The sequence below is a fragment of the Herpailurus yagouaroundi genome, unplaced genomic scaffold (genome assembly GCF_014898765.1).
Source record: "Herpailurus yagouaroundi ecotype Mexico unplaced genomic scaffold, PumYag 246, whole genome shotgun sequence".
Taxonomy (NCBI): domain Eukaryota; kingdom Metazoa; phylum Chordata; class Mammalia; order Carnivora; family Felidae; genus Herpailurus; species Herpailurus yagouaroundi.
The window spans coordinates 1,093,235-1,106,339 of record NW_024412463.1 but is presented as its reverse complement, the minus strand read 5'-3'; the positions used below and the strand labels follow the sequence as shown (position 1 = coordinate 1,106,339).

Below are 13,105 nucleotides of genomic sequence, written 5' to 3'. Positions count from 1 at the left end.
CTCTGGCCCCTGCTCCAGCTCTTGGGCGAGCTGGGACCCAAGATGGAAAAGAACTGGGAGAGGGAAGGAAGGTGGTAGCAGGTAAACGGTGGGCAGACTGCGTGGAGCCCAGGAAATGGGGCCTATGGACAATAAGGTCCACCGAGTGAGGGAGGTAACTGCTAGGCTCTCACTACTTCGTCAAAGTGCATGAATTTAAACTCAATTAGAAGACAGCAGATGCCGGCCTGCATAAGCCCTGTAACGCTAGCCTCTCCCTCCAGAGGGCGCTCTGACCCCACAGACTAGGCTTCCTCACCCCAAAACCCAAGCTTCCAATGGGGCTTTCGAGAAGGGCCCATGTGCCCCTGCTCCATACCGGCGTGAACATTCACCGTATTCCCAGAGAAGGGCAGCTACCGCCTGCCACACAGGGAGACAGCCCGCGAGGGGCCAATCGTAGGTAACGAAGTTTGTCACTCGGTTTTTCTTTCTCAAGGAGTGCAAGCAACATCACAGAGGGGAGTGTGACATTTTCCAGATTTCGGAGCCCAGCACTTAGGTCAGAATTGCTGCTGCTGAGGCCGGAGGCACCTCGATGACCAAGGGGAAACGGCTGGCTCCTCGCCCCGGTAGAACAGACACCCATCCCGGCCTCAGCAGGTGCTCCTGGGACGAAGGCCGTGGCTGGGAACGGCGGAAGCTGCGAGCCGGCGCTCCCCGGCCGCCCCGGTCACGGCCGGGCTCCGCAGCGCCATTTCTCTCCTCACGCGCCGCAGCTTGGCAGAGGACTACTCGCCCTGGGTGCAGAAGAGAAGGAGAATTTACCTGGACACGTGGTCCCTCTGATCTGCGAGCTGAGAAGCAACATGGCGAGTAGAGGTCCGGCTCAGTTGAGGCCTGGGGGGATGACTGTTTCCGAAGCAGACAGCTGGCTCCAAGGGCCGGGGACGCCTGGTTTAAGAGGACCGTGGCCTTTGCTTCACCCCGCCTCCATCTGCCCTGAGGAGGCCGCCCGATGCAAGCAGCACCGGGGGCCTTCGCGGAGTGTCTGTCCCGGGAGCCGTGGGGGGGGCCCGACCGGGCGCCCTGCTCCATCACAGCAGCTCCTGCTCGTCGTCTTCAGAGCCAGAGGGGCCCTGGCGCACCTCCTCGTACCACTTGTTGGTGAGGGTTTTCATCTGGATACGTCCGTGGTGGAGGTCCTGGGGCAGAAGACACAGCCAAGCCCTCATCAGTGGGTCTGGGTCAGGTCAGGGTTAGGGCTGAGGAAGGTGGTGGGGGGGGAGGGGCTGCTTTATACCTCAGGGAGGCAGGGTACGTGGCCACGGGCAATTTCAAAGTCTTAACCGACTAACTGAAGCTGGGATTTTTCTCTGTAGGGGTAAGATTAACAGGGGGTGTCACCCAGAAGCCGGAGTAGGCGGCAGGATGGCGTGATGTTAAAAAACATGGCTTCTGGAATCAGACACACTTGGGCTCTGCTTCCACCTCTGCCATGTATTAGCTGTGTGACCCCGGGTGGTTAGGTCACCTCTCTAGGCCTCAGTCTCCCCAGTGTCTAGTCAAAGAGCAGCTGCAGCCATGACACAAGATGTCGGGAGGATGAAACGCAGCTACAATGATTAACATCTGGCACAACACCCGGCTCGGCAAGAGCTCCCTCGCTGACTGACGGCGATCATGACCGCCGGCGAGGGAAAATGGCTCAGAAACAAGGTGGGGCCGGATGGCAGTTTCGGCAAAGCAGGCCCAGGCTGGTCCCCAGGAGACTGTGTCACTGTCACCCAGAGGACAGCTGTGCCCAGGGGGATGGAACAAGAGCCCTAAATCAATGCCTGAGGCCCCGCATGTTCGAAATTTTCAGCTCAGACACAGTAGCCGATCAATGTCCTGAGTCTATCACCCAGGAAAACCAAACTGTTGACGAGTCTATTATTAAACTAGCGCTAAAAATGGCAGTGAAGGAAAAACAGCAGATGCTGAGTTCCACAGCGCATCCAGCTGCCGGCCTGGGGAGGGGGCCGAGTAGGGGGGAGCTGGCCCGGCCGGCTCCCCGCTGCCCACCCGCTCCTGGCCACGGCAGGTCCTGAGGGAGGAAGGGGAGGGACCCTCAGCTGGGGGGCGCGGGCCAGTGTCCCACCTCCTGAGTTAGCCGCCGCGTGAAAAAGGGGTTCAGGTACTTGGCGTCCAGCCACACGAAGCCTTTGAGGTCCTGCCGCCTGATGTAGTGGGCTTCGTACTCCTCCTCTGTGAGCTCTGACAAGTGCTCCGACTCGATGGTGTTGCCCTGCGGGGGGAGGGGAGGGAGTCTGGGGGTCATCAGCGGGCGTCTTCCTGGGGGACCCCACACACCACCCGGCCCATCCAGCGGCCCTTCACTTCCGGCCACCAGCGTCCCCAGCCCTAACTGTGCTTTCGCATCAGTGCGGGGTGTCTGTGGCCAGCAAAGCGCCTCCTGGGAGCCCACGGGGAGGCGGGAAGGTTTGTGAAAACACGATGGATACCCAGGGATGAACCAGAATTATGAATAAACCAGAATGTATGTGTGGGCCGGGGTTTGGTCTGTAAGCTTTCCAGGGTGATTCTAATGTGCAGGCAGGACTGGGAACTGCCACCTAGGTTATTTCATTCCCAGAAAACGGAACAAGGGAGGCTCTTTTGTCATTTCTGCCCATAGCTGCACCAGCTGTGGTTCTGCCCTGGGCCGGCGTCTCCTGGTCAGCGTGGGGGGCGGGGAACGGTCCTGGTGGGAACTGGAGGGCAATGAGAACGAGTAGCGTGGCAGGGCCGGTCTGGAGGGGGAGGCGGTGTCAGGTCACTGGATCTAGGTCAGCACCGCTCCAGGCCCCAGGCCCAGGACAGGCCCACCCTCCGCAGGGATGACCAAAGGCCACCAGAGTATGAACGTGGCATCTGCTGCTCTGCTGGAGGAGTGGCTCTGAAGCCACAGCCACGTGGCCTGCGCTGGCGGGCCTGGGCGGTGGTGCGGGTGCAGGAGGGGGGAGGGGCGGGGAGGGCATGTGGATGCTGTGAGGCGGTCGGTGGTTCTCAAACTCCGGCCGCATCAGCATCACCGGGAGGGCTTGGGAATCCACAAAACGCTGGGCCCCCCAGGCTCCCCCTCGGAATTCTGGTTCTGCGTGCGTGCGTGCGTGCGTGTGTGCGTGCGTAGGTGCTCAGGTCCTCAAATCGTGTCTCGTTCCCCCCTTTCCCAGCTGCGGTGGAGACCAAGCCCCTGCCCCCGACCCGGCCCACGCGGCACTCACCATCTTCTCTGTCTTGCTGAGGTTGACGTCCTTCTTGTTCCTGCGGCGCGCCTTGGCGTCCTCGATGTCCATGAGGCGGATGAGGGGCATGGTGCTGCCGCCCAGCAGCAGGATGGTGAAGAGCACGATGATGATGGTGGTGGTGCCGATGAGCTGCCGCTTCTCCATGGGCTCCAGGTCCAGGTGCAGGCTCAGCGCGTAGGGGATGGCCCCCCGCAGGCCTGGGGGCAGGGAAGGGGGTCAGAGGAGACGCACAGGGAGGAGGGAGCTGCGTCACCGACCGGGCGCCCTGGCAATCCGGGGACGGCCCCGTTTCAGGCCGGCCGCACATTCTAACGCACCCCACTGCCGAGTGCGAGGTCCTCCCGTGAGGCTCAGGGGTGTGAGGAGAGCAGGCTGCAGAGAAGTGGGACCTGAGCTCATGCCACTCCCACTTCACAAGGTGGCCAAGCAGCTCACAGGAGGTGACCTGTCCGGGCCACGAAGCCCCAGATGTGCATGCGTGAGAATCCTCCAGCCTAGGGCTCACACTCCCCGTGTGTGTGCCAGGCCCTGTGCTAAGGGCTCTGCGCACACAATCTCGCTGGGCCTTCACAGGAGAGCCAGTAAAGCTGATCCTCCATTTCTTCACGATAGATAGATAGATAGATAGATATGGAACTGAGACTGAGAAAGACATGTCCTCCCGGGGCCACACAAAGAAGGCAACAGCAGCCCCTGGTTTCTGAAGATGCTGCCCTTGCACAGCTCCTGACAGGCTCGGGGCTGCTCTGCTGCTGGCCAGAGGCTGCTGGGAACTGCTTCGTGAACTCTTCCCTTCTTCCTTCCTGGTGTGGTCCCCCGCAAGGCTGCTAGCTGGGCTGAAGGGCTACACTGAGCTGGAAAACAGCACTTCCTGGGAAAATTCCTGGCTTGCCTGGTGCCAGAGAGGGGAGGTCCCAGGGAGGGGAGACCTCAGACAAGGACCCGTGAGCTGGTGAGCGCCAGAAGAAGGGGGAATGGGGGGGGGGCACACAGTGAAGGATCTGGTCCGGACACGGAGGCTGGAGCATCACAGCATGATGGGGGTGTGACCACAGGAGCAGTGTAGACCCAAGATGGGGACACAGCAGGGGGATGGCATTAAGAGAGACATGGAGAGTGGAAGCAACAGGCCACAGGGGCGAGCGGGAGGTGGGGTGGCCGAGGAAGGGAAGGGCACGGACGATGGTGGGGCGTCCTAGGAGTGGTCTAGGCACAGGGTCTGGAGTCTAGCTCCTGGATTTACCCCCTAATGCGCTGCTTTCCCCCAGGCCTCTCAGGTTAAAGCGAGAGACTCAACTCAACCTCTCAACCTGTCACACGGGACTAAAAACAGGGCCTGCCAGGTGGGTGGCCTGAGGATAAAATGTCTTGGAACAGGACAGGTGTAGACACAGCAAACACTGAGTTAGCCACACGTTTGTTGTAATACACATTATTGTTTTCCATGGAAAGGGGATGCTGGAAAAGAAGCAGGATGGGCAGAAAGGTAAGTTCAGTCCTAGACAATGAGATCGCAGGGTCTCCATAGCACTGAAGGAGGATTTAGACACAGGAGTCAGGATCTAAGAGCAAACAGCTCTGGGAGTATGGGAACTGCCGCAGGATGAGTGAGCTTGTGGGAACACAAGAGCAGCAGCAGGTCTGCGGCTGAGTCCTGAGGAAGCCAATACTGAGGGGTCTATAAAGGAGGAGAGGGCAACTGTGGAGACCCCAAAGGGAAAAGAGGGCAACCAGGAGCATGGCCCGGAGGCCCAGGGAAGAGGGTCTCCGGGCAGAAAGCAGGTCGGTGGGAAGAAGGAGCTCAAAGCCATGGAGCTGGGCTGGACCAGGGCTACCCAGTGCCCACCAGGTCTGGCTGCAGAAGGTCGCTGGTGACCTGGGCAAGGCCAAGTTCAGCCCCGTGAACAGGGGGTGACAGAGTGAAGAAAACAGGTGAGGACAGCCCGCTTAAAGAGGTCTGGCTGCGATGGGAGACGGGAAGCAGCTGGAGGGGGTGTGTGGGAGGGATCTGGGTTGAAGTTGCTGGGTTTTTGGAGGCAAAGAGAAGAATCTTCAAGAGTTTCAATGATGATGCTTCAGTAGAGACAGAGGTTGAGGATCCAGCAAAGAGAGGGTGAAAATCTGTGGGGAAGGGGCTCAGAAAAATCGCTGGGGTCAACAGCCCTCACTGTTTAAAGCAGCACGCCCCGTGCCACAGAGGTCTCTTAGCCTGCGCCCCTCTCCCACAAAGCTCACGTAACATGTAAAATATCTGATACAACATCTCTTAGATGTTCTTTGAAATCAACTAACTACTTTACAAAAACTTTTTTCTCACTGGCAAGAAAGATTGAGAAAAAAGTTTCTCTTGCTCTGCATACATACATACCTCGCACAGACACACATAAATATTTTAAACAAGGCCTTTTGAAAGAGGAGAGAAATCTGTGAGGAATTATAGAGAACGCTGTTGAGTAGAGAACAGCTTATAAGGCATGTTGCTATACCCCGACCCAAGTGGAATATTTAAATTATATTATTTAAATAAGAAAGTACAAAGAGCTGGACATATTGCTCAAAAACAAATTTAAAGATGCCTAAGGAGCCAGTTCATTAGGTACCAAATAGGAAATCATTCCCATCCTTTAAAAGGTGGAGGAATCTGCACAGAAACTAAAATGTTCCAATCGACTCTCAGAACTCAGTGACTAAATTAAAAAAATATCCAAACCCAGCCTGTACTGGCAAAAAAGTTTAAACAGACCTTTTGTATTTTGAGCCCTTCGTTACTTGCAGGCAGGTGAGAGCTGTGCCTCGCATCTCCCCCCGGGCGGCCCTGTCTGTCCAGAGGAGCAGGGACAGAGAGACAGGAAATACTGGCTCTGCCTCCTGTCGTCCCCCGACTCCAGTCAAGGCCTTTGCCCTCGAGCCTGAGCCTCCTCACGTGTGGGGGAGATGTGCACTCTACCCATTTACTCATGGCACCGAGGCTGTGAGGGGTCCTGTCTGCAAGGGACTCGCCCGGGGCCTGGGTTACAGTAGGTGCTTGTTTAGCGGGAGCTCGTATGGTTTCTGCCTTCTGAGGCCTGCTCATCGTCAAAGGGCTCTCTCTACACGACGTGTGCCTTTATACGACGTGTTTTGCTTCCACTGTTCATTCAGCGTTGGACTTACCACTAAACCACATGATGAACATCATCTTCGGTGTGATTTTATGATCGCGGAAGAAATTCAGGAGGTAGGAAAGAGGGAAAATGTTCACCGCTCTGGCAAACAGTACAAGTACCTGTGAATAACAACCAACTAAGTCTCAGAAACCTCTGGTCTTCCGAGTTCAAGCTTGTTGAAGCTAACACAGATCTTGTGACACACCCGTAATAAACACAGCCTTCCCCTTGGCCATGAGAGACATGAATGACAGTGCTAGGCAGAGAGCCAGCTGGGGCGTGCTGGGAAAGGAGAGCACTTTGTACGTCATGTTTCCGTCGCCAGAAAGAGACGACTGACAAGGCATCCAAGCCGGCTTCGGTTATGAGAGCAGAACCAAACTGAATGGCAAGAGGCCAGGCCAAACCGTCCAGAGATTAATTTAGGGGCAATCTCACTCCTCCCAAGGTGCTCCGCCACGGGACGGGCCTGCGCTAATCGTTCCCAATGGGCTAGCTCTGGAGGGACAGACAAGGTGCTCCTCACCCTCCCGTGGGTGCCCCACTCCTCAGGGAAATGAGGGATCACTGAGAAGGGCCCACGTGATGCTTCTCGTAAATGCTGCTCTCCAAGCAAAAGGAATGTGTAGGTATGTTCTAGAAGGAGGTCACGCACACCCTGTCTGGTCAGTTGCTTGCCATGGCTTTTGGCTCCTAACCATCTCCAAAGTCAGTCTTAACAAAATACAGCTTTCGATAAGGTTTAAATCTTGTCTGAGTGGATACCTAGCACTACTGTTAATTTGCTCTCTTTGTTTTCATGTTGGTTCTCACTAAACTAACTTAAAATAACATACATACGATACACATGTGTACATTCGGTAGACTCTAAGTTTATTCTTTTAACAAGCACAAACTGAGCCTGCTTTGGACTGTGTGCCTCGGATGGCCGAGTTAATAACAATGGCTCCCAATCACGTAACATTTCTATGTCAGACACTGTGCTAAGCATTTTCTATGCATTCTATCTTGTTCAGTTCAGATCCCTGCAATATGCTTATGAAGCAGGTATTACCGTCTCCATTTCAGGAGTAAGCGGAGACAGAGAAGTTAAGTAACAGGTCCAAGCTGACCCAGGCAGGACGTTGTGGAGCCATGTCCCAAACCTGGTCAGCCCCGACAGCCCGTGCCCTTGACCACTGAGTAAGCGGAAGGTGACCCGTCTGAATAGCACGGGGAAGCCTCCGGCAGCGGTGGGGGAGCCCCAGCTCCCCCTCCGGAGCACCTTCCCTTTTTCCCTTTGCTCGCAGCCCACGGCCGAGAGAGCCATCTCGGTTTCACCCAATGAAATCTGATCTTTCATTCCCGCACGTGGGTTTCGGGTTTGACCACATGTGGCCCCTTTTACCCAGGGACCACACTGAAGGCTGCTAGACTTTCTGTAAATGGCTCTTGCTGCTGTTCTCTTTGTCCTGAAACCTGAGTTCGGAGGACAGATAACAGTGACAAAAGCAAAGGGCTCTTGCTGCAAGGAGAAACACTTTTCCTCAGGGTTCTTTAGCTTCTCTGTGCCTCAGTTTCCCCCCATGCCAAACAGGTAGGCCTCACTGGTTTGCACACGGTAGGTGAAAGTGCTAAAAAAAGCCTGCCTCTCAACAGCTGGGTTTTGTTAAGTGGCATTGGTAATAAAAGCTAACCGAAGATGAATTATGACGATTCAGCAACAAGGTGTGTTCTCACATGTCTTAAATTAACAGTGGATCTAAAAGGACAACAAAGATGAAATTAGGGATTACAGTAGGAATCAGCAGGCGGGCCTATGGGAGGTGAGCTCACACCAAGGGAAGGCGGGCCTGGGAGCGCCAGGCTAAATGCCCACATGTTAGAAGCCATTCGTGTCACTTCCATCAGACGCCCGAGGGAGCTGGACCTTTGTTTTAAATGCTAAACATTTCTTCTCCCCCACTCCATTCTCCAAAAGATTTTATTCTACTGTGAGCTTTTCTTTTCCCTTTTTAAAGGTATATTTTAATTTGTCTCCTCCTGCCGCCTCGAATCCACTGATAAGTTTCCCAAACCTTCTGAATGGTAAGAATCACCTGGGACGACTGTTCTGGGTGAACCTCCGGGGAGGTAAGGGCCTGGTAATCTTTACTTCATACAAGTGTCCAAGGTCACGTTCCAAAATGGACACATTGGAAGAAAATTACAGTAATGAGTAAATATATGCGTTATAAATTATCCAGAAAAAGCAGAAAAGAAAATCATGCCCAATTCTATAACCACTGTGAACATTGAGCTCTATCTTTTAACATGGTTTTTGTTTCTATGCATGATGTTTTTACATGGTTATGATCAATTATGTGTTCCAATTCTGAGATCTGCTTTTACCACCAGAGAAAACAGATAAACTTTTACTTTTTAGACAAGACCATAAATTCAAGGCCGTTTGAAATTTAAAAAGAAGTAAAAATTCATTCCCAGGGATATTCATTCACTTAATTCCATCCCTTTTCCTGTTATTGTATGTTTGTGATTTTTTAACAAAAGAAACTTTAAACAGAAGAGTGTCTATGTAGCTGTTGACCTTGAACAGTTAACAGTTACATAAATGAATCCAGAACATGTGGTTATTGATCTACAAATAAGTAATTAAATAAAAAACAAGGAAAATACTTACTATGCACCAGATGACAAAGGAAATTTCAAACTTGTGAGGGAAACTAAAAATGGACAGGCCAAGAAATGCAAACACACATGTTTCTGAAACAAACCAAAGAATGGATTATTCAGCCCCAACTATTTTCTTCTAACACAGTACTAAATTGTTAAGCAAGCAAACATTTCACGGCGAGTGAGAGCCCACTGTAACACTCTGCTTATTCTCTGGAAAATCCTGCAGCCGAGATCCTGGTGGAACGTGTGCCTGGCGTCTTCCGTTCTTCCCTCTCACACACACAACCCGTGCTTGTTCAGAATCTCCCCAGGCAGTGGGTCCACTGTCAAACGCATGCAAATCAATACTCTCCCACCCGGGAAGATGATGAACACACGAACCTGTCTATTTGTCGAACACTGTGATTAGCAAGGATCACGACTACAGCAGAGCGGCAAAAATTCAGAGCAAATGGCCGCAGACACCACATAACTAATGTGGAAAGGGCCCTCTGCTGACTTCCTTGCTGGGGCGGACTAAGCTAAATGCTCGACTTCATGTAGTTAATGCCGCCACAGGGTTGGGAAGATGGCTTACGCCCGCAGGGTCTGCAGCAAGGGGGGTATTTCCAACTCTTGGCTTCACCCCACGAGTCAGAAAGAGCCTGACACCTACTGTCTGTGCAAGCAGGCACTTGTGTATCCCAAGAAAAAGCATCGTATGAATTTCCAGCACTAGTCTCCCTGCTCAACTTGTGATGTCCCCCAGAATAGTCTAATAATCAGGGAGACAAAGACTGCACTTTAAAATAGCTGAACATCCTACAACAGAGGCTGTTTTAAAACATTTCAGCCATGTTTTTCCTCCAAACGTGTCTCTTTTTAAAGCAAGTGCACAAGCTGCTCCCACCCTTCTCCCTGAATTTTCTTCTTATCTAATAAACATTTTTGTGATCTTTCCAAATAAGCTCATTTAGAACTTACTCAGATCTATGTTACGCTTTTCCCTGGCAGCACACATTCCATTATGTCGGTATGTCATGGCTCATTTCACAAAGCCTCCACCAATAGATACTTAAGCTGTTTCTGTTTCTGCTGTTACCAGTTATGACAAATGTCCAGGCTAAATTCCTGATGGGAGCATTGCTGGGTCAAAGAGCATACGGCTCTGAAACCCAGCCTGATGCTGTAATGATTCTCCACAGAAGATGGCATCAGTGCCCACACATGTCAGTGGGGCCTGTGTTCCATATGCCCACGGTGGAAGTGGGTATTAGCAAACTAAAGATATGCCAGTCCGGTGGGTACAAAATAGATGGGTGTTTTGCTTTATATTACTTGAATTGTGAGAGTCAGGCTCAGCGTCCCTGGCTAGGACTTTGTGAGTCGGACGTTGTGGAAAAAAGACCCCCCCGGACCAGGAAGAGACAGACCTGGATTCCAGAATCAATTCTTAACCGCGGGCAGGTCATCTGACCTCTGGGCATGTGAACCCCCTGGGCTGCAGAAGGAAGCCTCTGCACGGCCTGGCCCTGCCTCCCAGCACATGACGGTGTGGCGCCTGTGCTCGGAAATGAGACGAACCCCGCCGCAGTGCCAGGCAGATGCTGGCGATGATGCCAGGGCCCTGCCACCCGGGAAGCCGGAGGGGAGGGACCGTGTGAGCGTGTGTCCTTTGCTGCCGGCTCTTAACTAGGGAGGAGGCAGGGAGGTACAGAGTATGGGGGAGCAAGAGCTCACATTGAAACTGTTTGACAGAAACAGTCCTCATAGCAGGCCCCGCCCGACAGTGAGAGCATCAGTGTACGAGCTCCTGGATCGTGTCCTTCAAGCCGCTCTAGCGGAAAAGGGGCCTGTGGACAGGTTGGGGAAATGCTCTAACTATACTCCCCACCCCCCTCCTCAGTAACTCAAGATGCTCCTGCAGCTCACAAGCTGAAACTGTATTTTCCCCAGGATTTTCCAGACTCTTGTCGGACTGGGAAGTCTTTTCCCACCTAACCCTCACCAATGCCAGTGCCAAGGAACACATTTTTGGGACTGTCACTTTAAAACATTACAAACATATGCGTCTCATTATTTTTAGTCTTAAAATTGTAGGCCATCAAATGTTCCAGAAAGTTCTCAGGACTTAGGTTTACATTATGGAATCTGAAAGCCAGGGTAACAAACAAAAGATAAGGGAGTGCAGTATGTGGCTCTGAGGAATTCTGTCGTCTCTCCTGAGAGGGAGAATCTGAGGCCTCCCGCAGGGTGTGGCAGAGCAGTGAGCTGTGGGCAGGCCTGCGCAGAACCACACAGAGCAGAACTCACCGCACAGGAAGGCCACGGTCCGCAGGGTTTGCTGCATGAGGATCTGGGTGACCGGGGACAGGTTATGGTGCGTGTAGTGGGACATCACGATGCCCGAGAACAGGATGGCCATGATGCCTAGCGAGGGAGCAAGAGGCAAAGCAGACATGAGGAGAGCAGAAAAGCACCTGCTACGTGATACGCAAATAATATCACACTTTTCTACAAGTCACTGGACCCTCTGGGATTACGTGTTTTCAGAAAAAAAAAAAAAAAAAAGGCAAAAAATAGAATAGCTGGGGCCTCCCAGAGGTTGTAGAGAAATGCTAAAGGCCCCCCTCCCTGGCAGCTTCCTTCCCGAGGCTGGGTGACCTCAGGCCAAGCTTCTTCCCCTCTCCAAGCCCCAGTCTTCTCATCTGGACAGTGGGATTAACACCACCCACTCATGGAGCTGTCAGAGGGGAATGGGGACAAGCCACGTACAGTGCCCATCACAGGACCAGGGCTGAACAGGCGTGAGCTGTCTGCATCACCCATGGAGAGAAGGGGTGCAGGTGAACCACTCTTGGGGAAGAAAGGGAGCATGAGAATGGATGTGGAGAATGGGTGGATTTTTATTTAATTTTTAATTTTCCCATAATCACCAGGAGTTACTCCTAAAATATAAACAGAGAAGAATGACAATAAAAGGCTATGTGTCTTTTTTTTTTTTAATTTTTTTTTCTTTTTTTTTTTTTTTTTTAATTTTTTTTAACGTTTATTTATTTTTTTGGGACAGAGAGAGACAGAGCATGAACGGGGGAGGGGCAGAGAGAGAGGGAGACACAGAATCAGAAATAGGCTCCAGGCTCTGAGCCATCAGCCCAGAGCCCGACGCGGGGCTCGAACTCACGGACCGCGAGATCGTGACCTGGCTGAAGTCGGACGCTTAACCGACTGCGCCACCCAGGCGCCCCAATGTGTCTTTTCTTAAAAAAAAAAAAACATTTTTTTTGAACATTTATTCATTTTTGACAGAGACAGAGTGTGAGTGGGAGAGGGGCAGAGAGCGAGAGAGAGACACAGAATCCGAAGCAGGCTCCAGGCTCCAAGCTGTCAGTCCAGAGCCCGACACGGGCTCGAACACATGAACCGTGCGATCATGATCTGAGCTGAAGTTGGACGCTCAGCCAACTGAGCCACCCAGGCGCCCCTCTGTCCTTTGTCTAAAGCTCCACAAGAGAGTCCACCCCTTCTACTGGTCACTCAGGACTGATCTCTGCATCTGCCCACTGCCCCTAACTACTCCCAAAGCTCTGTGCTTGGGTTACCTCTCAGTGCTGCCCTCTGCCTCAGCAGCAGAAAGGGGGTCTCGTCTTCATGTAAGGAAGCTGAGACTTTTACAAAGGCATTAAATAAGGTGCCCAAATATATGAATTACAAGTCAAAATTTATACGCAAAATTTTAACTCACTCCTGCCACTCTGCAGACAGACAGGGATTACTGGCTGACTCTCCATTTGGAAAAGGGTGATCACAGAACTGCATCGGAGACATTTCAAGGGCTCAGCCTGTGGTCTAAACAATACCCTCCAAATACAGGCAGGCCCCCTCTGCGTGCGGCACACCAGGCATTGCTGGCCTGAGGGAGAGCCGAGGCAGAGCCAGGTTATCTCCCAGTCCTCTTGGGAAACAGCAAATTCCTTTGCTCTTTCATTCTTTCCTACAGAGGAGGCTGGGCAGGAAAATTCCAGCAATGTTTCCCATAAGGCACACCTGGCA

The 13,105-nt window shown here is 52.6% G+C and overlaps 1 protein-coding gene across 5 annotated transcripts in view; it reads right to left on the bottom strand.

Moving 5' to 3' along the window:
• Positions 1–446: 446 nt before the first annotated feature.
• SLC9A8 (solute carrier family 9 member A8) overlaps positions 447–13,105 on the bottom strand; it is a 64,796-nt gene continuing 52,137 nt past the window's right edge. For 4 of the 5 annotated variants that reach the window (XM_040459684.1, XM_040459685.1, XM_040459687.1 and 1 more), the window contains 6 exons: positions 11,366–11,482; positions 9,078–9,160; positions 6,426–6,537; positions 3,249–3,469; positions 2,123–2,269; positions 1,077–1,184 (listed from right to left, as the gene is read on the bottom strand). In XM_040459684.1, the coding sequence (XP_040315618.1) occupies positions 1,077–1,184; positions 2,123–2,269; positions 3,249–3,469; positions 6,426–6,537; positions 9,078–9,160; positions 11,366–11,482 (788 nt within the window). Of the gene's footprint in view, positions 1,185–2,122; positions 2,270–3,248; positions 3,470–6,425; positions 6,538–9,077; positions 9,161–11,365; positions 11,483–13,105 lie in introns of all 5 variants that reach the window. The other variant, XM_040459683.1, reaches the window with a different exon arrangement.